Source organism: Canis lupus, chromosome 12 (genome assembly GCF_003254725.2).
Source record: "Canis lupus dingo isolate Sandy chromosome 12, ASM325472v2, whole genome shotgun sequence".
NCBI lineage: Eukaryota > Metazoa > Chordata > Mammalia > Carnivora > Canidae > Canis > Canis lupus.
In genome coordinates, this window is record NC_064254.1 from 11,286,954 (window position 1) to 11,310,359 (window position 23,406).

At 37.8% G+C, this 23,406-nt stretch overlaps 1 protein-coding gene across 6 annotated transcripts in view; it reads left to right on the forward strand.

Annotated features, from left to right (window-relative positions):
• Positions 1–23,406, forward strand: part of UBR2 (ubiquitin protein ligase E3 component n-recognin 2) — a 129,675-nt gene that overhangs the window by 207 nt on the left and 106,062 nt on the right. For 5 of the 6 annotated variants that reach the window (XM_025418802.3, XM_025418801.3, XM_025418803.3 and 2 more), the window contains exon 2: positions 9,203–9,462. In XM_025418802.3, coding sequence (XP_025274587.1) covers positions 9,203–9,462 — 260 coding nt within the window. Of the gene's footprint in view, positions 1–9,202; positions 9,463–23,406 lie in introns of those variants that run through there. The other variant, XM_049092570.1, reaches the window with a different exon arrangement.

The following is a 23,406-nucleotide window of genomic DNA, read 5'->3' on the forward strand; positions in this document are numbered from 1 at the left end:
CCCCTGGAGATGTTGGAGCAGCCCGGCCCTGACGGGGTGACGGCCTCCCCAGGCTCTCTGGCCTCGCCTTGCGGGTAACCCGGGGAGGCCACCGAGCCTGCCCCTCTCCTTCCGTCTTTATCTTCCAACAGTCCGCAGAGCCGCTCTGTGCGCTAGCCACCCTTGCGTTCCCTGTCGGCCTAGGAGAACCGACAGCTCTTCCATTATCCCCCCCCCCCCCCCACACACACACACACTCACATTAGGTCCCCAGCACAAGGGCCTTTGCCCTTTTTGTCAGCTCTTGGAAGGGGGGAAAGGGAGACACTACCTGGTTTGGGGGTATAATCGCCCTCCTCTTCACCTGCCTAATCCTTTTCCTCACATTAGCGGAGCATTTGCCCTCCCCACCGAAACAGGCTGCCCAAACCGGGTTCCTACTTTGTTTCTGGGCTCGACCTAAGGCACCAAAGGGTGCAAACGACGGTGTTCTTCTCCCTCTACCTATACCCCCCTTCAGTGCATTTTCCCACCGGTTTGGTCAGTCGACAGCGTTGATGAATGTGCCGAAAGTAGTGTCTGGGCATGTTTACTGAGTGTGAGAAAGCAGTAGTGGAGGCTGGGAGATTAAAACAACAACAACAACTTCTTCTAGGAGTTGGGATAGGTGGATGGAAAGGAATTGTTAATACACTGAGCGGCTGTCAACGTACAGAAACTAATAGGAGATTTGGTCACAGCAATAGTAGGAAGAGTTAAACCAAAAACTTAAACCATTCAAACCGAGTTTTGTAGTGAAAGTGTGTGGTAAATATGCTCATGTAAGCAGCAGAGTTGTATAATGATTACTTTAATACATTCGATGGCACCTTTCCTCAAGGACAGGGAACGCCATTAGAACAGATTGTCAAAAAAAAAAAAAAAAAAAAACAGATTGTCCAGAATGATTATGAATGGACTCAAACAACCTAGGCCTCACCTCTGAGGTCTCCTGTTTAAAAAACTTAGTTTCTGGGATCCCTGGGTGGCGCAGCGGTTTGGCGCCTGCCTTTGGCCCAGGGCACGATCCTGGAGACCTGGGATCGAATCCCACATTGGGCTCCTGATGCATGGAGCCTGCTTCTCCCTCTGCCTGTGTCTCTGCCTCGCTCTGTGTGTCTCTCATGAATAAATAAATAAAATAAAATAAAATAAATAAATAAATAAATAAATAAATAAATAAATAAATAAATAAATAAATAAAAAACTTAGTTTCTAGGGAGGGAGTGACCTTTGAAATCATGCCAACAATCTTAATGTTATGAACAAAATTTTAGGAGGGCCCTTTGGAGTTGTTGGTCCCTGAGGAGATTTTTGTGTGAATTGATGAGGACACTAAAGTCAGAGTGGAAGCAGTTGACAGGAGTAGACGTGAAAATTTTAATGTGTTGTTGAATGATGACTCTTGGATTTTTTTTTTTTAAACAAGCTTGTTTAGGTCTGTTTTCATTTACTTTCTACATAATATCGCAACAACCAGAGGATTTTCATCCCACATCTGCCTTTCATTTATCAAAGAGATTTGAAAAAAAGTAAAATAAAGTGTTACAAGTAGACGGTAAAATGATCAGAATGATAGCTATTCCCTGTCATTGTGTCAATATCCATATTGATATTTTAATCTGTTGTCTAACCTCAAAGTGGTGTTGTTTTTACTCCCACTGAATTTTGTGTGTTGCTGTTGGGCCAGCGACACAGGCTGTGTGCTAAATTTTTCCAATTCTGAAACTACAAGCTATCAAGTGATTGGAGTTTTTCCACCTTGTTGAAGTTCCTGTGGAAACTAGTTATAAACGGTGTTAGAGACCAATGCAATAATTCTTATGCAGTGAAATTCCCAGGCAGACGCAGTGGGAGAAATTAAGGGAAAAGCAATCAAAATGTACTGATTTGGGCTTAATTTGAGTTTGTGAAGATCACAATCTGAGCTATGTTTTACTTTTCTGTTTACTTTTAGATGGTTTTCTGAGAAAAGATGAAAAAACATTTAAAGACCAACAAAAGTCCTTAAAGAAGATGCAAACTAATATTAAAAATACAAGATTCTTCCAGCTATATAACCTGGCCTTGCTTGGGGGTTTATTGTCTGTATTTAGTTAAAACCACATAACACTTAAAACTATTCTTTCATCTTAGGCTATAGCACAGTGCTTTATCACAAATTAAAAAGGATTAAAAAGGTTTTCTTGGGTGAAGAGTAAGTTTCAGAGTAAACAAAGCAGTTATTGTAGCCTTTAGACCTTCATTACTGGTAATTTGTGGGATCATATCCATTTAAAATTACTTAGTAAGCTTAGTGTCATTTTTCTCACACTTTATTTATACACTGCTTTTTAAATTTCTTTTATGAGGAGGAAGGACTTTTTGTCATCTTATGTATTCTAACAAGCATGCCTCACAAATAAAAGCATTTAAGCACTCTCTTCGATAATTATAAGCTTATCAACTATCTTTAAGTGGCCCCTTTCTCTTTTTTTTGGTAGAATTGATTCCACAATATGAGTTTCCTAGCACTTCTCTGAGTCTATCTACATTTTTTGCTCCACGGATTTTATTATAATGTGTTCCAGGGGATGATTGTGATTTAAGAAGTACATACATTGTTTTTCCCCAAACATAAAAGAAATACGTAGAGTTTTATGTCTATATTGGATATTTTTTGCTTTTAAATTTTGACAGTTTTATACATAATTCACATATATAAATTCAGTTCAGTTGTTTTTTAACATAACCACATTTGGGCAAGCATCACCACAATTTTAGAACATTTTCATCACCCCAAAAAAGATCCTATACCTATCAGTAGTTACTTCCTGTTTTCCCCTAAACTCCCAAACTAAACTACATATCTATTTTTTGTCTCCACTGATTTGCTTATTCTGGAAATTTCATATAAATGGAACCATAACAATATGTTGTCTTTTTGACTGGTTTCTTTCATTTAGCAGATGTTTTCGAGGTTCATCCTTGTAGCATGTATCAATACCTCATTCCTTTTTATTGCCAAATGATTTTCCATTGTATGAATATACCATATATCATTTATCCGTTTGTCAGTTGATGGATATTTGCGTTGTTTCCTCTTTTTGGATATTACGAATCATGCTGCTGTGAACATTTGTGTCCATTTTTGTGAAGACATACATCTTCATTTCTCTTGGGCATATACTCAGGCATGAAATTGCTGGGTTCTATGGTAATTTTATGCTTAATGTCTTGGGAAACTGCTAAACTGTTTTCCAGTGTGACTGCATCATTTTACATTTTCACCAACAGTATGTGAGAGTTCCAGTGAATTTTTCCATCCATATCTTTGCCAACACTATTATTGTCTTTTTTTTTTTTCTTAAGATTTTATTTATTTATTCATAAGAGACATACAGAGAGAAGCAGAGACATAGGTAGAAGGAGAAGCAGGCTCCCCACAGGGAGCCCAATGCCGGGACTCTATCCCAGGACCCTGGGATCACGACCTGTGCCAAAGGCAGATGTTCAACCATTGAACCACCCAGGTGTCCTTGTCTTTTTGATTATAGCCATTCTATTGAGTGTGAAGTGGTATCTCATTGTAGTTTTTATTTGTATTTCCCTTGTGACTGTTAATACTGAATATCTTTTGTGAGTTTATTGGCTGTACATCTTTAGAAGTGTCAGTTCAGGTCTTTTGCCCATTTTTAAATTAGACTTTTATTATTGAGTTTCTATATTTTGATTTGTGAATGCTTTTACTTCATTTCTGGAACTCTTAATACGATTTGTTTAAAATTTTTCTTAATATTGTCTTAAAAACCTCCTTTCAGCACTAGTGATTATTGTTTTATAATTGACTTACATGTTGGTGATCTTTGTTTGAAAACAAAATCAAATGTGGTTAAAGGATACAATTTTAATTGAGTATAAAATAGTAATTAGTGTAATAAAAGGCTAACCTCTAGGGATTCTTTCATTTTTATGTTTATTGTACTTGCTCTCTATCCCAAGGCTTAAATTTAGCATTCAAAAAAGGAAAGCTCCTGGAAACATTGTCATAACATGTTTACTTTAGTGGAATGAGTTGACAGTTTCTTTACTTCCCTTATGGAGGACTTCTAATAAGATAGTGCTTATTACTTCGTTGTGCACATTGGTGTGACAGCCACAAGTGTCTGAAATAAGGACAGATTAACATGCAACCAAATTAGAAATCTCAATGGTTTTTCCTGTTGAAGAAATCATTACAGTTAGCTTATGTTACTGAGGATAGGAAAAGCCATTGCTTTTATTCTTTTGAGAAATACGTAAGCCATTTTTGTGATAGGTAGCCAAAAAATGTTTTCCCCTTGCTCAATTTCTCTTCACAATTATATTTTCTTTTAATCTATAGTGTTGCCAGTCACTAATTCATTATTTCTGGTATAGAGTTCTTATGTGAAGGTACTTTGCTTTGTATATTAAGTGTTTAATGAAGTTTAAATGCCTGTTGTGGATCCCAAATCTTTTGGGTGGTTTTAAATTTGAAGAAAATGCCTGCTTTTCTTGAACCAGATGTTTATATCTTCTTAATAATTTATAAAAATACATTACAAACAGTTTTTAGGATGAAATGCTTTTACTAATAATATGTAATATATTAGCAAATATTAGTAATATGTTATATTGTGTATAATGTTACATATAATAAATATTACAGTAATAGAGTAAAATATATAGTAACATTTAGTAAACATAAAATATTTTATATAAGGTTGATTTTTTTTTTTCTTAATCATAAGTTGATATTAGTTTCTTAATCTTTTGTTTAAGGAATTTATGAATAGGGAGTGCCCTGCTGGCTCCTTTGATAGAGCATGCAACGCTTAATCTCAAGGTCGTGAGTTAAAAAAGCCCCATGTTAGACATGGAAACTTCTTTAATAAAAAAAAAAAAAAAAAAAAAAAGGGAAAGAAAAAAATCTATGAACAGATTTGACCTATCAGTGTTAGAGCCACAAGAAGACACATAATTTCTTTTAGAAAGCATCACCTTTTATTCTCCCTGGATTAAAATCCTGCAAAAGTGGTTTTAAGAAAAATGAGAATTTAAAATATAAGAAAAACAAATATGGTTGTTAAAACCTTTAAATGTTTTGTAAATTAACATTGCCTGAAGCATAACTTTCTGGGATCATAGGATTGAATTCTTTGAATATTTAAAGCTTAATATTTTTATCCAGAAATAAATTGCCTAGGATAATTTGTATCTTCATTCACATTTTGAAATAGAGTTTCTGAAAAGTGGGTGAACAACTAAACATTTATCCTTAGATGTGGCCAAAAAGTACTTTTTAGCTCAGAGAATTAGATTTTAGGTTTTTCTTTCTTTTTTTTTTTAAATATATTTTTTTAAAGATTATTTATTTATTTATTTAGTCACAGAAAGAGAGAGAGAGGCAGAGACACAGGCAGAGGGAGAAGCAGGCTCCATGCAGAGAGCCTGACGTGGGACTCGATCCAGGGTCTCCAGGATCACACCCTGGGCTGCAGGCAGTGCTAAACCGCTGCGCCACCAGGGCTGCCCTAGGTTGCTTTTTGGTTGATGACTCTGCCTTTTACTATTGAGTCCTTTTTTTTTTTTTTTTTTTTTTTTTTTACTATTGACTACTTTAAAAAAAAAATACCCTTTTGTAATTGCAGAACTTAGTGTGTGCAATTTTGATTTCAAGTCACTTCTCTAAAGAGATAAATCCTTAATTCTGTGGGATTATCTCCTGCAAAGTGCTGTTGTTTTAAGAGTAATTTAGTTTCTTACTGTTGCATAAAGTAAACACAACTAAATTGGTAACATTTGAAAAAGATAGTTTCTCTTCAGGGGTGAAAACTTTTCCATTGTGTTCCTAAGAAGCTTCAATTCTGTCCCTTAATTTACAAAGAAGATTTTTACATTTTTAGTACACATGAAAATGTGAGGTTGATTAGAAAGTTAATATATATATCACCTCAGGAATATTTAAATCTCTCTCTATATATAGTTATTTTTTATTTTTTATTTTTATTTTATTATTATTTTTAAAGATTTTATTTATTTATTCATGAGAGACACAGAGAGAGGCAGAGACATAGGCAGAGGGAGAAGCAGGCTCCATGCAAGGAGCCCAATGTGGGACTTGATCCTGGGACTCCAGGATCACGCCCTGGGCCAAAGGCAGGCACCAAACCTCGGAGCCACCCAGGCGCCCCTATAGTTATTTTTAGAAGGAAAGAAGTAGGTGAAGATTGTACAAGAGTTAAAATGAAGACCTTATATGGTGTTAGATATTACTGGGACGGTAACTCTTTTAACCAGGATGTAATGTGATCTTCGGTTGTAATCCATAGGTAAACATTGGGCCTGTGAGTTAGCAGTTCCATTAACTGCATTTTTGTAGAAGTGAGTCCTTTCATGTATTCTGATTTAAAATATTTCCCTGGTTTAGAGCCAAAATAAGTTGCAATTACTCAAAGCAGTATGGTGGACAAATAAAGATACAGAATTGGCAGGGATAAATGACAATACAGGGAAAAGGTTGAAGATAAAAGGGAAAAGGAAGGAGGTAGTTTGAAGGATGCTTTATCTAGGGCTTATTTGGTTTGGTTTTTAGATACTGCAGGCCTGGATCTATTATCTCTCCTTTCATTAAAGCCACCTGGAGCATCTTTCTACACTATCAATGTTATATGACAGTAAGTAGTATAAATATATTTATAGTCATTTAGTTAACAGATTTTAATAAATGCCCACGAGGCTGGGTTCTGTTTTAGACCTAGAGGAAGTGGGAATGGGTGGTGGGAGTGAGGAATGGACAGAGCGGGCATTTTAGAGAAAGTGAAACATACATGGGGTTCTGAAGAATGAGTAGAAAATAGCCTACAGAGCAGAGAGGAGCACTACAGGTCACAAGGAGGAAAAATAGTATGACAGAGGCAAAGGACCTTATAAGCCATGTCAGGGGACTTGACTTGATCTTAAATACTAGGGGAAGCTGAATGACATGATCAGATTGATGTTTTGCAAGAATCACTCTGATATTGAGGTTAGAAAATGGACTGTACAAGGGCAAGACTAGCGGGGTTGTGTGTGTGTGTGTGACTGATTAGGACATTTTTGCACTAATCTTAGTAAAACATAGGAGTGGGGGTTTTGGATCAGAGTAGTGGGGATGATGCCTGTGGAGATGGAGAGAAAGAAATGGATGGAGTCAACAGATTATTTAGGAAGCCTAATAGATAAGACATGACTAATTGGATGTTGGATTGAGGAAGAAGGAAGATTTTCAGGTTTTTCTGGTGTGGATACTTAGGTAGATGCTGGTATCTAAAATAGGGAAGTGGAGAGAATAGGTTTTTGAGGAGGGGTAGTGGAGATCATAAGTTCAGTTTTAGACCTATTGAACTGATGTTTAAATCAGGAGAAACTTTCTTGTATTTCTCTATACACTTAGCAATACTTGTGGCCACTGAATGTGTTTTTTTTTCCCATACCAAGCAATTCTCTAATCCCCTACAGAGACACAAAGTGGGTGTCCTACAATTCAATTCTGACACTATACACCTGAAGTTGACATCAGATCCCAGATTAAGGGCTCAGTCCCATAAGACTGCCCTCCTCACTACTTCAGATGCCAGTAACAAGCAGTGGTCTTCAGGTTACCTAGAACTTCTGTCTCACTTGGCTACGAATTGAGGGTTCCCATGACCCCCCTCTGGGTTCAATAATTTGCTAGAATGGCTCACAGAACTCAGGGAAACTATTTACTAGTTTATTGATTTATTGTAAGATGATACAATTTAGGCACAGCAGATGGAAGAGATGCATAGAGCAAGGTATGTGGGAAGAGATGCAGAGCTTCCATGCTGTGGGTGCACCAGTACTTCTGTGTTCATCATCCCAGTAGCTCTGTGTTCACCATCCCAGAAGTTCTTTGAACCCCAACATAGAAATTTTTATGGAGGGATCCCTGGGTGGCGCAGCGGTTTAGCGCCTGCCTTTGGCCTAGGGCGCCATCCTGGAGACCCGGGATCGAATCCTACGTCGGGCTCCCGGTGCATGGAGCCTGCTTCTCCCTCTGCCTGTGTCTCTGCCTCTCTCTCTCTCTCTCTCTCTCTCTCTCTGTGTGTGTGTGTGTGACTATCAGTAAATAAATAAATTTAAAAAAATTTTTATGGAAGCTTAATTATGTAAGCATACTTGAATAAAGCATTGTCTGTTAATAATTAGCTCAACTTCCAGCCCCTCTCCCCTCCCTGAGGCTGGGGGTGGAGGCTATACCAACCTTCTTATCACATGGCTTGTTCCCCTGGCAACCAGGTCTCCATCCCTAGGGGCTTTCCAAAAGTCACCTCATTAACTTCAGCTCTAGCTCAGTTGAAAGGAGGTTAATTATCACATAAAAGTTTAGGACAGAAAAGTGGCTTTTGTTTGTTTTTGGGCTGGGAGAGCAGAGGGGAAAGGGCTTATAGACAGGTTGATTAGAGAAAGAAGGTGTAATTGATAGAACAAAATCTCTTGTAGACTCATATTCATAAGAGACTGGTGTATCATTAATCAATGAGAAGTCTAAGTGGCATATTGGCTGTCTGTATTCACTGCATACTCTTCCTATCAGCAAACTGACATGAGGATCCAGATCACAGTCAGTATATCATTTGAGCAAAGCATTATTAGAAAGGAAGTCAGATGGGCCTAATGACTAGTGTCTTTTTTTTTTTTAGATTTTATTTATTCATGAGAGATATACAGAGAGAAGAAGGGACATAGGCAGAAGGAGAAGCAGGCTCCCTGTGGGGAGCCTGATGTGGCACTCCATCCCAGGACCCAGGGATTACAACCTGAGCCAAAGGCAGTGGCTCAACCACTGAGCCACCCAGGTGTCCCTGGCTAGTGTTTTATATGATGATTTGTTGTGGTCATTTTCCTATAACTCCCTACAGAAGGTTGCTTCAAGAGTCATTTTGAGGAGAGGGATCATTTTACTTGGAAGTAAAGTAGAATTCTGAAATGCTTGGCATTTTAATAAAGTTCTAAATGATTTTTACCCTTTTTGGAAAGAAAACACAGTTATGAGTGACATCAACAAAATATATGACACTTTTATCATTATATTTGTACCTAAAAGAATATATAGTAGGTTTATTCAAATTAGCAGTTTAACATTGTTTAAACCTATTTTTCCTTTTTTCTTTTTTTAAAGAAATGGCTGCAAGCAACTGACCTCACTAGAGAAGTGTACCAGCATTTAGCCCACTATGTACCCAAAATCTACTGCAGGGGTCCCAACCCTTTTCCACAGAAGGAGGACATGCTGGCACAGCATGTTTTGTTGGGACCAATGGAATGGTACCTTTGTGGTGAAGATCCCGCATTTGGATTTCCAAAACTTGAACAAGCAAATAAACCTTCTCATCTTTGTGGTCGTGTTTTTAAAGTAGGAGAGCCTACATACTCTTGCAGGTAAAATATTGTCATTTTCTTTCTAAAAGGCTCTTGTTTTTATGTTTTTTCCCTAAAACTTTATGTTTTTGTTTTAAAATTAGAAAATACATCTATATTAAGAAAGTCTGCACAGTAAACACGTATGGTTTATTAAATAATCATGAAATAAATATTCATGTAATTATTTTCCAGGTCAAGAAATAGAACATCATCAGCATTCCAGAAAACCACTGTGTGCTTTCTGCCTTCCCTGTATTTAACTGCTGCCCTGACTTGTAATAGTCACTTCTTTACTTTTCTTGATAGTTTTCTAGTTAGTGATTCTTTTCAACATGTGGCTTGAACTCCCGACACTGAGATCAAGACCTAAGCTGAGATCAAGAGTGGGACACTTAACCAACTGAACACCCAAACGCCCCTCTAGTTAGTGATTCTTATTAATGTCCACATTACCTTACATTTGGCCAGTAGGAGCCCTGTCACACTAGTGTCATCCTTTTTACATGCCTTCATTATTAGGGTGTTTTTTTTTTTTTAATTTATTTATTCATGAGGGACAGGCAGAGGGAGAAGCAGGCTCCCCGCTGGGAGCCCTATGTAGGACTCTATCCTGGGACCCCAGGATCACACCCTGAGCAGACACTCAACCACTGAGCCACCCAGGTGTCTCACCTTCATTGGTTTTTGAGTGCTTCTTTGCTTTCTGGCACAAGATATCCATAGCTTACTTTGTACTTACTCTGAACCATATGTAGAATCAGCCATTTCAACAAGGAGTTTCATTTTAGGTAGGAATGGTAGTTAGAAACCATTATTTGGTTGCTATATGTACTTAACTGCTATAGAATAACTTAACCTTTTGTATTTTTTTAAATGTTGAGAATTGAGTATACAAGGGCAGTAGATGGAGAGGAAACCTTTGAAACCATTTACTCCTCTATTTCACAGAACTAGTCATTGTCAACAGTTTCTTATGTATCCTTCCAGAAATTTTTTATGCATATCTAGGCCTATATATATGGCTATCTTACACATATATGCAAACATACATACAAAAGGGAGTATGTGTTACATATATTTTGGGCTAAATTTTCCTTCCTCTGTTTAACAGAATCTTGACTTCTGTCCATATCAGCTGATATAGCTAGGTAACATTCCATTGCATGGATGTACTATTTATAGAGGCCTTATGTAACATTTCTTTTTCTTAACACTTTTTCCTATAAGATTTAAATTTATTAAGTTCAATTTTGGTTAAGGCCTGTAAGTTTCTATGGTAATTTTTTTTTATAAGCGTGGTTAGAATACCAGTAGAGATCTTTTTATATTTTGAAATACGGTTAGATGTAATTTTTGTCTTTTTTTTTTTTTTTTTTTTTTTAAATATTTTTTCTTTATTTATTTATGATAGTCACAGAGAGAGAGAGAGAGAGGCAGAGACACAGGCAGAGAGAGAAGCAGGCTCCACGCACTGGGAGCCCGACGTGGGATTCGATCCCGGATCTCCAGGATCGCGCCCTGGGCCAAAGGCAGGCGCCAAACCGCTGCGCCACCCAGGGATCCCTAATTTTTGTCTTCATAAAAACTTCTTTGAGTTCTCTTATTGATGTTTGAAGCAACGGACAAAGAAACTGAGATCCGCTTGTTCCAGCAATGTCTTTTGTAGCAAAAGTATCCATTTCCACCACATATATTTGAATATCATTTCTTTTAATCTTCAATCTGGAATATTATCTCAGGGTTTTTGTTTGTGTTTTTTGTGGTTTTTTTTTTTTTTTTTTTTTTTTTTTTTTTTTTTTTTTGCATGATCTTGATACTTTTTTAAATGTCCATTTGGGTTTGTCTGATCCACTTTATGATTGGAGTCAGGTTGCATCTTTCACAGGAATATCACAGAAATCACATGTTCTCATTCTCATTTTACTCTATCAAGTAGCATATAATTTTTATTTGATAACTGATGATGTTAATTTAGATCATTTGATTAAGACTTCTCTACTGTGAAGTTACTCTTTTACCCTTTATAATCAGTAAATTTTGTGGAGAGATACTCTAAGCTCTTAAATATCCTATTTCTTATCAAACATTCGTTTTATTCATTTATTTATTTCAGTATATATTCATGAAAGCCCAACATTATTCACGGAAGCCCAACATTCTTGTGTTCCAATAGTTCTAGATTTAACTAGTGGGAGGCCCTATCTTCTTTGTTCTCATGTCCCCATTATTCTTTGAACACTTCCTTGTTCTAACACAAGATATTTAGGGCACATCTTGGACTTTCTCCTCCCCCAGACCTGAAATCAGTCATTTCTCTAAGGAGCCTGGTTCCTTTTCAGTAGATACTAGTCTTAAGAAATAAAATACTAAGTGTTGCTATTGGTATGTCACCAATCCTAGGCCCTTGCAGTGGATCTGTATTTTATATATGTCTATAGGTACATACTGAAAGAAATATTGAAAACATGCATTTAGAGTAATCTCTCCAGTTCCAATTGAATGCCACAGGCTTCTCTCTTTTCTCCCTTTGCATATTTGTGATTTCCTTTCTCATGAATCTGATTCTCATTGTCCTAAAAATATTTATTTATTTGATCATTTCCTCATATACAACCATTCTTCATTGTTGCTGCCACTGCCACCCAGCTCCATGTGATTGCCCTCCTTACTCATTTGAGCTCCACACCCTATGCTGGGCGTGGTAGCCTTCCCCCTCCACTTGTTAGGGTAGATCTAAGAGAAGTCTTTAAGATGTATGGTCACAGCCTTCATGTTGAATCAGCTGGGTATCTGCCTTGACCAGAACTCCAGAGACCTCTCACACTGCTTGCTTGCTGGACTTCAGGTATCTCTGTGGCATTCTTGATTCCATAGCAGCCATTCTCTGACAAGTGTCACCCTCTGCATGTGCAGCCCAACCCTCAGCCAAGAACTCATCCATAGGTGACTACCACATAGACTGTCCTTTCGTAGTCTTCCCTGTCCTGCATATAATCCCTCTTTGGTTTCCTGCTCCAAGGCTTCTAGCTCTTTTACCTGCCCCAAATTTGATCTAGTCTCAGCTTAGTGAGACCTTCTTGCACTACTTAGATTCTAGTTCAGTGTGCCACAGGTGGGAGTTTATTCCCTCGATCAGAGAGCCTTATGTATTCATCTAGTTTTATGGCTGTGTACAGTGGGAGGCTGGTTGAGTACCAGTTACTCTATTGTAACCAGAAGTGGAAGTCCTAGTATTTATTTTAACAGAGAAAGTTGCTTATGTTTTTTGAGCACCTTTTAGGTGTTACATTTAATGCCAAGTGCTTCATATGAAATCATATTTAATCCTTATACAAACTTCTGAGATAATATCCCCAAGGAGACTGTGGCTCAGAGTGGTTAAGTGACTTACCTGCAGCCATAAAAATTGAAACCAGGGCTCTCAGATTCTCAAATCCATGATACTTTCATTTTATCTTTATTGATCCTCATATATTGGTCTCCTATGAATTTTTCATTCAAATTCAGTAAAAAGAGAGGGAAAATAGGAAAAATGTTCTTCTTTTCTTGTGACTAAATCTGTCTAGTTCCTAAATTCTGAGAGATGTTCTTTATTGTTAAAATATTAGTGAATGAACTGAGGACAATGAACTAGATAGTTTTGCTTTTTAATGTTTTTAGAAAAAAAAAAATCCACTGTCCTTTTTGTGGTCATTCCCACTGGTGTCTGAAACTCAAATCTGGGAACCATTACATGCCGGCATTCTGGGTTCTTAAGCAGAAAATCCTATTGCATTGTAATATGACTTCTGTACTACAAAGTACCTGCAAAGAATATTAGATAAAAATATTTGGACTGGAGAAAGCTTTTGGTATTGTGAACTTGGCCTGAATCCTTTTCTACCTCATTATCCCTAGTTTAGGCTAGTGTATAAGCCTTTCCTTCCTTCCTTCCTTCCTTCCTTCCTTCCTTCCTTCCTTCCTTCCTTTCCTTCCTTTCCTTCCTTTCCTTCCTTTCCTTCCTTTCCTTCCTTTCCTTCCTTCCCTCCCTCCCTTCTCCCTTCCTTCCTTCCTTCCTTCCTTTTAAAAGATTTTATTTATTTATTCATGAGAGACACAGAGCGAGAGAGAGAGAGGCAGAGACACAGGCAGAGGGAGAAGCAGGTCCCATGCAGGGAGCCCAATGTGGGACTCGATCCCAGGTCACCAGGATCACAACCCGGGCCAAAGGCAGCACTAAACTGCCAAGCCACCCGAGCTGCCCTATAAGCTGTTCTTTCCCTATTGCAGATGTTTGGCAATTAGGATAGCTTCATACATATTAGCTGCTCAGCAAATATTTATTGAGGAAATGTCTGTTACATTGTTCAAAGTACAGAGGACACTTTTATTTTTTTTATGTTTTTAATTTTTTAAACATTTTATTTATTTATGATAGACATAGAGAGAGAGAGAGGCAGACACAGGCAGAGTGAGAGGCAGGCTCCATGCCGGGAGCCCGACGTGGGACTCGATCCCAGGGCTCCAGGATCGCGCCCTGGGCCAAAGGCAGGCGCTAAACTGCTGAGCCAGCCAGGGATCCCACAGAGGACAGTTTTAAAGATATTTTGCTGTTACTACTTTAATTGAATTCCTTGAATATTCCTATTTTTTTGCCCATTTCCATACCTGTCTGGTGGCAATATATTAATTGTAAGCCAGCTACTTTGGGAGATGTTATTCATGATTATGTACAGGATCCTTCTCATCCTAGATTTTACAACTTTGAATATTCACTCTTATACCTAGCCAATTAATTAATAGGACAGCTGGTACAACAGGTAGGTACACAGCACATTAATCTCTCTTAGGAATTTATTGCCACCCTATTTAATCTTTTAACTATAGGCACAGTATTCAGGAATTTTGTTAGTCCTAGAAATTCATATAGGTCTATGTGGGTCCATCCCAGAGAAGACGTTGGGTACAGGAGGTCTTGATTAAATTGACAGAGTTGTGGGATCTTCCATTACTAGAAGAAGTAAGAAGAATTTTATCTTCCAAGATGATTGTGGAATAGGCTTTTGGGAGTATGGACAAGTGGAGTGGGATGACAGGAGGAGGAATATATTTATTCCCTCAGTGAAAATGGTGCACTGAAAAGCTATTTGCCTGTATTGGAAGGTTAGGTGTGCATAAAGGATTTGTGGGTAAAACTGGGTCAGAGATGATCTTAGTAGATTTTTTTTCTGTAGTGCATGTGCTCAGGTTTGAACTTGGTATGTCAGCCCAGAGTTTCTCTAAGATATAAATTCATTTTACTACATTTTACTATGGTCCAAAGGTTTGGGTTAATCCATTGTCCCTGTTCTGGGTATTCTGTGTATTGAGAGGATGTATGTAATCAATGGAAAGGAATGCCTCTTATTGCGAGGAGGAAATTTTCACTTTGTTGACATCATCTAAAGAAGCCACAAGGGTATATTAAGGATAGAGAACACAAAGAACAGCCTCAGGTGCCGCTTTTTAGAAATTAAAAAACTAACAGTCAAAACATGCATTTGGTTATATCTTTCAAAAGGTACAAAAGTGTATGCCATGAAAAGGAACCTTCCTTCTCCATCCCTTAATTTCCCTGTTACCTTATCAGAAGTGACCGCCATGAGTAGTTTCTGGTGTATTCTTCCAGATACCCTATGCATATCAAGCATTTCTATTTTATTCAGTAAATGGTAGCATATCACTTAAACTGTGTTTTTACCTTATTTAAAGTTTGTCCTTAAAATTGTTACATAACATTAGAGAGAGAGAGTATGCACCCACTTTGTCTTACTGTTTTTTTTAAAGATTTTATTCATGAGATACACACAGAGAGGCGGAGATATAGGCAGAGGGAGAAGCAAGCTCCCTCTGGGGAACCTGATGCAGGACTCGATCCCAGAACCCCAAGATCACGACCTGAGCCAAAGGCAGGTGCTCAACTCCTGAGCCATCTGGGTGTCCCTGTCTTAGGTTTTAATGGCTGATTAGTATTCTACTGTAGGATATTCTGACCTTTACTTACTAGCCTTCTATTAATAGACATTTAGGTTGTTTCTAATATTACAAATAATACCACACTGAATATCTTTGTGTGTCTTTGTGCACATGTAGAAGTAGATCCACAGGATACATTCCTGAAAGTAAAATTTCTGTGTCAAGTATGCATATATTTATTTCTCTCTGAGTGATCAGTAGTAAAAACTTATAGAAAGGAGATGGTATGCTAGTTTGAGGAAAAGAGTCAGGATTGGGGACAAACAACAGAAACTGCAATGGAGATGATGGGTGAGTTTTGAAAATCTTTTAGCCAGCCTTACAGAGAGAAGAACCCAGGAATAACATGATAGTGTGTGGCAGCCAGAAAGAGGAGGCAGATTGTTAGTTACTTGAACTGTAGAGGGAAGAAAGCAGTGTCTGGTGACCTGCACCTGAATAGCTAACTAGCCTGGGGTGAGAAAGATTTAATTTATAAAGGGTCCAGAAGGTCCTAAGTTTGGACTCCACTCCTAACAGATATTTCTTTTTTTTAAAAAAATATTTTTTTTATTTATTCATGAGAGACACAGAGAAAGACAGATATATAGGCAGAGGGAGAAGCAGACTCCTTGCGGGAAGCCTGATGCTGGACTTGATCCCAGGACCCCAGGATCACAACTTGAGCCGAAGGCAGATGCTTAACCACTGAGCCACCCAGGCGCCTTTCCTAAGAGATATTTCTAAACTTTGCTGTTACCTGAAGTTGACCACAGTAGGTTAAAGGGTACTGTCCTTCACAAGACTATTCAAAAATAGCTGCAAGTTTGGGGGTTCCCAGAGGCTCCGTCAATTCTAATCAGCTGGCTGCAAATTTCAGGTGTCTCCATAGATTACTGTATGTTACATAATTCATTAGAACAACTCCCAAAACTGAGAAAAATGCTGTATTTATGATTAAAGTTTTATCACAGCAATAGGAAACAAATTGGAATCAGCCAGAGGTACATAGGAAGATTTCCAAGTGCAAAGCTTCTGTTGTCCTCAGGGACACGTTATCTTCCTGGCACATTAATGCATGACAATACACATACGGTATTGGCAACCAGGGACTCTCATCCAGGCTTTGGTGTCCAGAGTTTTTATTGAGGTTTCATTATGTAGGCATGACTAACTAAATCATTGCCTATGGGACTTAATATCCAGCTCCACTTCCTTCCCAGAGATAGAGGTAATATTACGTGACTGAAAGCTTCAACCCTCCATGGTTTGTCTTTCTGTTATGGCCAGTTCCCACTCTGCTTCATTTATTAGCATAAACTATCATGTGAAGGGGGCAGCATGAATAACAGAGATACTCCTATCACACAGGAAATTGTAAGGATTTAGAGTTCCCTCCCAGGAACCCTGGGACAAAAGCCAGCCAGATTCTTTAATTACACAGTTGTTGAGAAAGTAAATGAGATTCTTTGTGTTTGCTTTCCACAGTTCTTAGCACATGGTAAACTCTTAGTAAATGTCCATGCTGGGGTCCTGGGGATGAATGTTTCCTGTTATTCCCATGTCTCATGTATTCCCATAAAACCCAGTGCCCTGGTAAAATGACATTGAGTCTATCATTTGGAAAGATGAAATATGGTTATTGAAATTCTAGGGGAGTTTCTAAACTAAATCCATCAAGGATTAAAGTGATTCATGTCTGTAGGATAGAGGTTTTCCTGAACTAGAAAAACTGATATTCAGGAGTCTTTTATGTGTGGTACTTAGGAAAAGAATTTGTGAAGGGAATTAAGTTAGCTTTTCCATAGACAGTTATTTGTTCATAGTTTCTAAACTTATATAGGTCACAAATTATCTTGCTAAAGCCTCTACTATGCCAGAAAAAGCTGTCCATTTTCAGGCAATAGGCTAGTATTTATATTTGTCTACATACTTATCTATTAGGAAAAGTATAGTCAAATGTAACACTTGTTACTCCTCTCTAAATAGAGATGGTTGTTAGTAGGGGCAATAATCTTAACTTTGATCGTAACTATTTTACCATTTTATAACCGTTAAGAAAAATAAAATATTAATAGAATATGATATCATACTTCAATGTGGGATAAATTTTAACACTTCTCTTAGATGTAAAGAAATCATTCCATTGATTTCTGTGTATAGTTAAATTGAGAATTTTTTTTTTAAGATTTTATTTATTCATGAGAGGCACAGAGAGAGAGGCAGAGACATAGGCAGAGGGAGAAGTGGGCTCCCTGCAGGGAGCCCCATGCAGGACTCAATCCCGGGATCATGACCTGAGCCAAAGGCAGCGGCTCAACCACTGAGCCACCCAGGCGCACCGAGAACTTTTTTTTAAGATGTGATTTATTTATTTAAAGAGAGAGAGGGATCCCTGGGTGGTGCAGTGGTTTAGTGCCTGCCTTTGGCCCAGGGCGCGATCCTGGAGACCGGGGATCGAATCCCACGTCGGGCTCCCTGCATGGAGCCTGCTTCTCCCTCTGCCTATGTCTCTGCCTCTCTCTTTCTCTCTCTGTGTGACTATCATAAATAAATAAAATTTAAAAAAAATAAAATAGAGCACAAGAAGGGGAAGCTACAGAGGGAAAGGGAAAACAGACTTCCCAATGAGCTGGGAGCCCAACGAGGGGCTCAATCCCAGGACCCTGTGATCATGACCTGAGCAGAAGGCAGATATTTAACCTACTGAGCCACCCAGGTGCCCTGAGAACATTTTTTTTTTATTAGAGTTTTATTTATTTAAGTAATCTCTACACCAAATGTAGGTATAGCTCAAACTCGTGAACCCGAGATCAAGTCACATGCTCTTCCATCCAAGCCAGCCAGGCTCCCCAACAACATTTTTTTTTTTTTAATAATTTGAAAGTTTACTTGCATCAATATTATAGATCACCAGAAGTTATGGCCGGGGAGTTATGCTATCAGGAATATTCTTAGCTTAGGTTTCCAGATAGTACTTTATGATGTTTTATTATAAATTATTAAATGGTTTTGCTCAGGTGAAACTTTTTCTTTCTTTTTTCCTCAGGTGAAACTTTTTCTTAACTCTGATTCTGTTAGTCATGATAGATGAAGTTATGCTAAAAATAACAAACAACCCTATAGTCTTGAAGACTTTACCCAAAATATATTTATTACTCAGATCATGTGACCCATTTGGATAGGTGAGATCAATGAGTGGAGGGTTCTACTCTGATTAGTTACTTTACACCATATTACATCTTCACAAAATTAACAATGCTTTTTAGGGTTCAGCACAGCAAGGGAAGAGGAGAGCTGAAAGGTCTTGCCCAACAAATAAATTGCACTAGCTCAGAATTATCAACTGTGCCCATATCCCTTTAGCCAGAACTAATCTGAAGCCCTCTGTTCAACTGCAAAACCGAGTGAGGATTCTCCTGTATCTGGAAGAGATGCAAACTTACTCTCTGTGGATGAACATTAGAAGTCCCTTCAGTGATTTTTTTAGGGTTTTTGGGTTATTTTTCCTTCCTCACAGAGTGGTTAGGATAAAATGAGGTAATGTATAAATAAAGCACTTGGGGAAATATATATGTAAAAATTTTAAACCAAATGCTGAGAGTTTGGATGAGTTACTGAGCCATGAATAACATCTTAAGCAGAGGGGTAAACATAGTTTCATTTCTATTCTGTGTGGAAATATAAAGCTCTAATGTGGAAGAAAGAACTTATTTCCAGTAAGAATAGTTTTAGTTTCTTGGCTTTTAAAAAATTTTTGAAAACTTGATCTCTTTTTAGTTTATTTCTATTTTAAGACTGTCTTTTTGACATGAATTGAAATCAGTGCTCTATTAGTTTTTAAAATGTTGGTAACCTCTAATTATGATGTGCTACATGAATGAAATTATACTGTGTATATTGCAATTGTGACTTTCTTCCATTTAGCCATTTGTCTTAGAGATCTTTCCCTGTCAGTATATATAAATCTCATTCTTTTGCTTTATTTATTTATTTATTTATTTATTTATTTTTAAAGATTGATTTATTTATTCATAAGAGACAGAGAGGGATCCCTGGGTTGCGCAGCGGTTTGGCGCCTGCCTTTGGCCCAGGGCGCGATCCTGGAGACCCGGGATCAAATCCCACATTGGGCTCCCTGTGCATGGAGCCTGCTTCTCCCTCTGCCTGTGTCTCTGCCTCTCTCTCTCTTTCTGTGACTAAATAAATAAATAAATAAATAAATCTTTAAAAAAAAAATAAGAGACAGAGAGAGGCAGAGACATAGGCAGGAGGGAGAAGGCGGCTTCTCGCAGGGAGCCCAATATGAGACTCAATTCCAGATCCCGGAATCACGCCCTGAGCCGAAGGCAGACACTCAACCACTGAACCACCCAGGTGTCCCAATCTCATTCTTTTAACTTCTGTCTTTCCATAGTAAGTTTAGGCCATAATTTGATTGCTCTGTTAATGAACTTAGAAATGGGAAACTTCAAGTTTTTTTCCCATAATCAACTAAACACCCTGTACATATTAGTACATGTCCCTTTTACATACATCTCAACATTTTTCAAGATATATACTTTGAAGTAGAATTTCAATGCTATTTTCTGTCACTGAGCTTCAGTATGTTGGAAATTCCCTTGTCTACACTGTTCTCTTTGACCTGGGAAAATGACAGGGACTATCTAACTCCTTAGATAGTTTGGATTCCTGTAGTTTTCTAAAATGAGTCTTGTGTTCTTGTTTTAGAGGTTTGTGATCATTTTTATTTACTTTTTGCCAGTTTGTTGCAGGATTGAACATTGGAGTGCATTGGGTATAATATTAACTTTATATGTTATGCCTTTGTCTAGATGTTAGGAAAAGAACTATGACTAGATTATTATGGGCTGATCCTTTGAGGTAAGGAAACTCGGATATATAGCCAAAATTTTCCTTTTGGTGCCCAATTGAATTTTTTAAGGGAAAATTTACATATTTCAAAAGGCACAAATTTTAATTTTACATTTTTGACATGGTTAAACTCCTATAACTCACAGCCCTTCAAGATATGAACGTTTCCATCTGACTAGAAATTTCCCTCTGAGTAACTCTAGCTCCTCGGTAACTACTATTCTGGTAATTTCACCTTAGATATTTTTGCCTGTTCTAGAACTTAATAAAAATTAAATCATTCTTTTGTGTCTGCCTTCTTTTACTCAACATAATGTCTCTCATCTATCCCTGTTGTTATGATTACTGGAAATTGGTTCCACTTTAATTGCTGAGTAGTAGTCCATTGTATGAATGTACTTAAAATTGCACTTAATCCATTGTCCTATTGATGAATATTTGAGTTGTTTCTGGTTTGAGGCTATCATGAGTAAAGTTTCTGTGATCTTTTTTTTTTTTTTAACAATTCTATCTTTTAATTGAAAATTCTCTTAAATTTAAAGGAAATAGTAATTTATTTTAAAAATCATAATCAGTTTTTTATTTTTATATTTTATTTTTATTTATTTCTTTATTTTAAAAGGTTTTATTTATTCATGAGAGACACAGAGAGAGAAGCAGACATAGGCAGAGGGAGGAGAAGTAGGCTCCATGCAGGGAACCTGATGTGGGATTTGATTCTGGAACTCTGGGTCATGCCCTGAACCAAAGGCAGATGCTAAACCCCTAGCCACCCGGCATCCCTATATATTATTTTATTTTTTAATTTTATTCATTGAAAGAGAGAGAACACGAGCTAGAAGATAGAGACAGAGGGAGAGGGACAAGCAGGCTGAACTTAGGGCTCCATCCCAGGACACTGAGATGATGATCTCAGCCAAAGTCAGACACAGCTGACTGAGCCACCCAGGTACCCCTAAATCATGTTAGTTTATGCCAAAAGTATTTTAAATGCAACATAGTAAAGTACTAGGTGTTATTATTCTGTACCTAATCCTATTTCTATGTTTTTAATATACCAGATAACATAAATTTTGAACTATTAAAAATCTTCAGATTTTTATGATACATTTTAGGAATATTAAGATACCATTAAAATAGGTCTTTGATAGTAATCTAATACAGTAAGCATCTGATATAGTAGTTACTATTACCCTTTGCAGACAAGTCTTTTTCTTGACTTGTGTTTAATTTTTCATGGATAAATCCTTAGGAGTAGAATTACTGAATCAAAGGGCAGGTATATGTTGAACTTAAGAAACTACAGACTTTCTCCAAAATGGTTTTTTGTTCCCACCAGTAATGTATGAAAGTTCCGTTTGCTCCATATCTCACCAACATTTGATGTCAGTGTTTTTAATTTTAGCCATTCTGTGTAGTGGTATCTCATTATGCTTTTATTTTATTATTATTTTTTTTAATATTTTATTTATTATTTATTTAAGTCACAGACAGAGAGAGAGAGGCAGAGACACAGGCAGAGAGAGAAGCAGGCTCCATGCACCGGGAGCCCGATGTGGGATTCGATCCCGGGTCTCCAGGATCGCGCCCTGGGCCAAAGGCAGGCGCCAAACCGCTGCGCCACCCAGGGATCCCTCATTATGCTTTTAATTCCCACTAATGATGTTGATGGAATTTTACATGTACTCATTGCTCATTTATCTAACTTCTGAAGTTTTTGTTCCAGTCTTTTGTCTATTTTTTTTTTAAGATTTTATTTATTCTTAGTAAATTGAACACCAATAAAAAAAATAAAATAAAATAAACATAAAAAAAAAAAGATTTTATTTATTCATGAGAGACACAGAGAGAGAGACAGAGACAGGCAGAGGAAGAAGCAGGCTCCATGCAGGGAGCCCGACATGGGACTTGATCCAGGGTCTCCAGGATCACACCCTGGGCCGAAGGCAGGCACCAAACCGCTGAGCCACCGGGCTGCCCGACTTTTGTCTATTTTTTATTGGATTGTCTTTTTATTATTGAGTGTTGGAGTTCTTTAGATATTCTGGGTACAAGTTCTTTGATAGACCTATTTTGTGAATATTTTCTCCCAGTCTGTGACTTGCCTATGTGACAGAAGTTTTTTTTTGTTTTGTTTTTTAAGATTTTTATTTATTCATGAGAGACAGAGAGGCAGAGACACAGGCAGAGAGAGAAGCAGACTCCATGCAGGGAACCCGACGCGGGACTCGATCCCGGGTCTCCAGGATCAGGCCCTGGGCTGAAGGCAGCGCTAAACCGCTAAACCACCCGGGCTGCCCATGACAAGTTTTTAATTGTGATGTCATTTTACCAGTTTTTTTCTTTTCTGAAGATTGTGTTTAAGAAATGTCTGCCTTCTCCCAGGTAGCAAAGATAGTCTCTATGTTTTCTTCTATAAACCTTGAAATGGTAGATTTTATGTGTGGGCTTATGATCTGTCTCAAACTAATTTTTTTTTTATGGCTCGAGGTGGGAGTTGAACCTTATTTATTTATTTACCTACTTAGTTATTTACAAGAGAGAGCACAAGTAGGGGTGAGGGGCAGAGGGAAAGGGTCAAGCCGACTCCCTGCTCAGCAAGGAGCCCAGGACCCTAGATCATTACCTGAGCCAAGGGCAGACACCTAACCAACTGAGCCACCCAGGCATCCCGTGCTTCACTTACTTATATGTGAATATCTAGTTGTTCCAGCACCATTTGTTCCTTTCCCCATTGAATTGCTTTGGTGCCTTATCAAAAACCGTTTGACTACATATAGGTGTGGGTCTATTTCAGAACACCCTAATCTACAGTCACCCTCTTTTATCCACAAGGGGTATTTTCCAAGCCCCCCAACGGATGCCTGGAACCATGCATAGTCCCAAACTCTCTCTATATATATACTATGTTTTTTTTTTTTTTGCTATATATACATACCTATGATGAAGTTTAATTTATAATTAGGCACAGTAAGAGATTAACAGCAGTAACTAGTAATAAAACAGAAAAATGATAACAGTAACTGTGATAAAAGTATGTGAATGTGGTCTCTCTCTGAAAAACCTTATTGTACATATTCACCCTTTTTGTGATGATGTGAGGTGATAAAATGC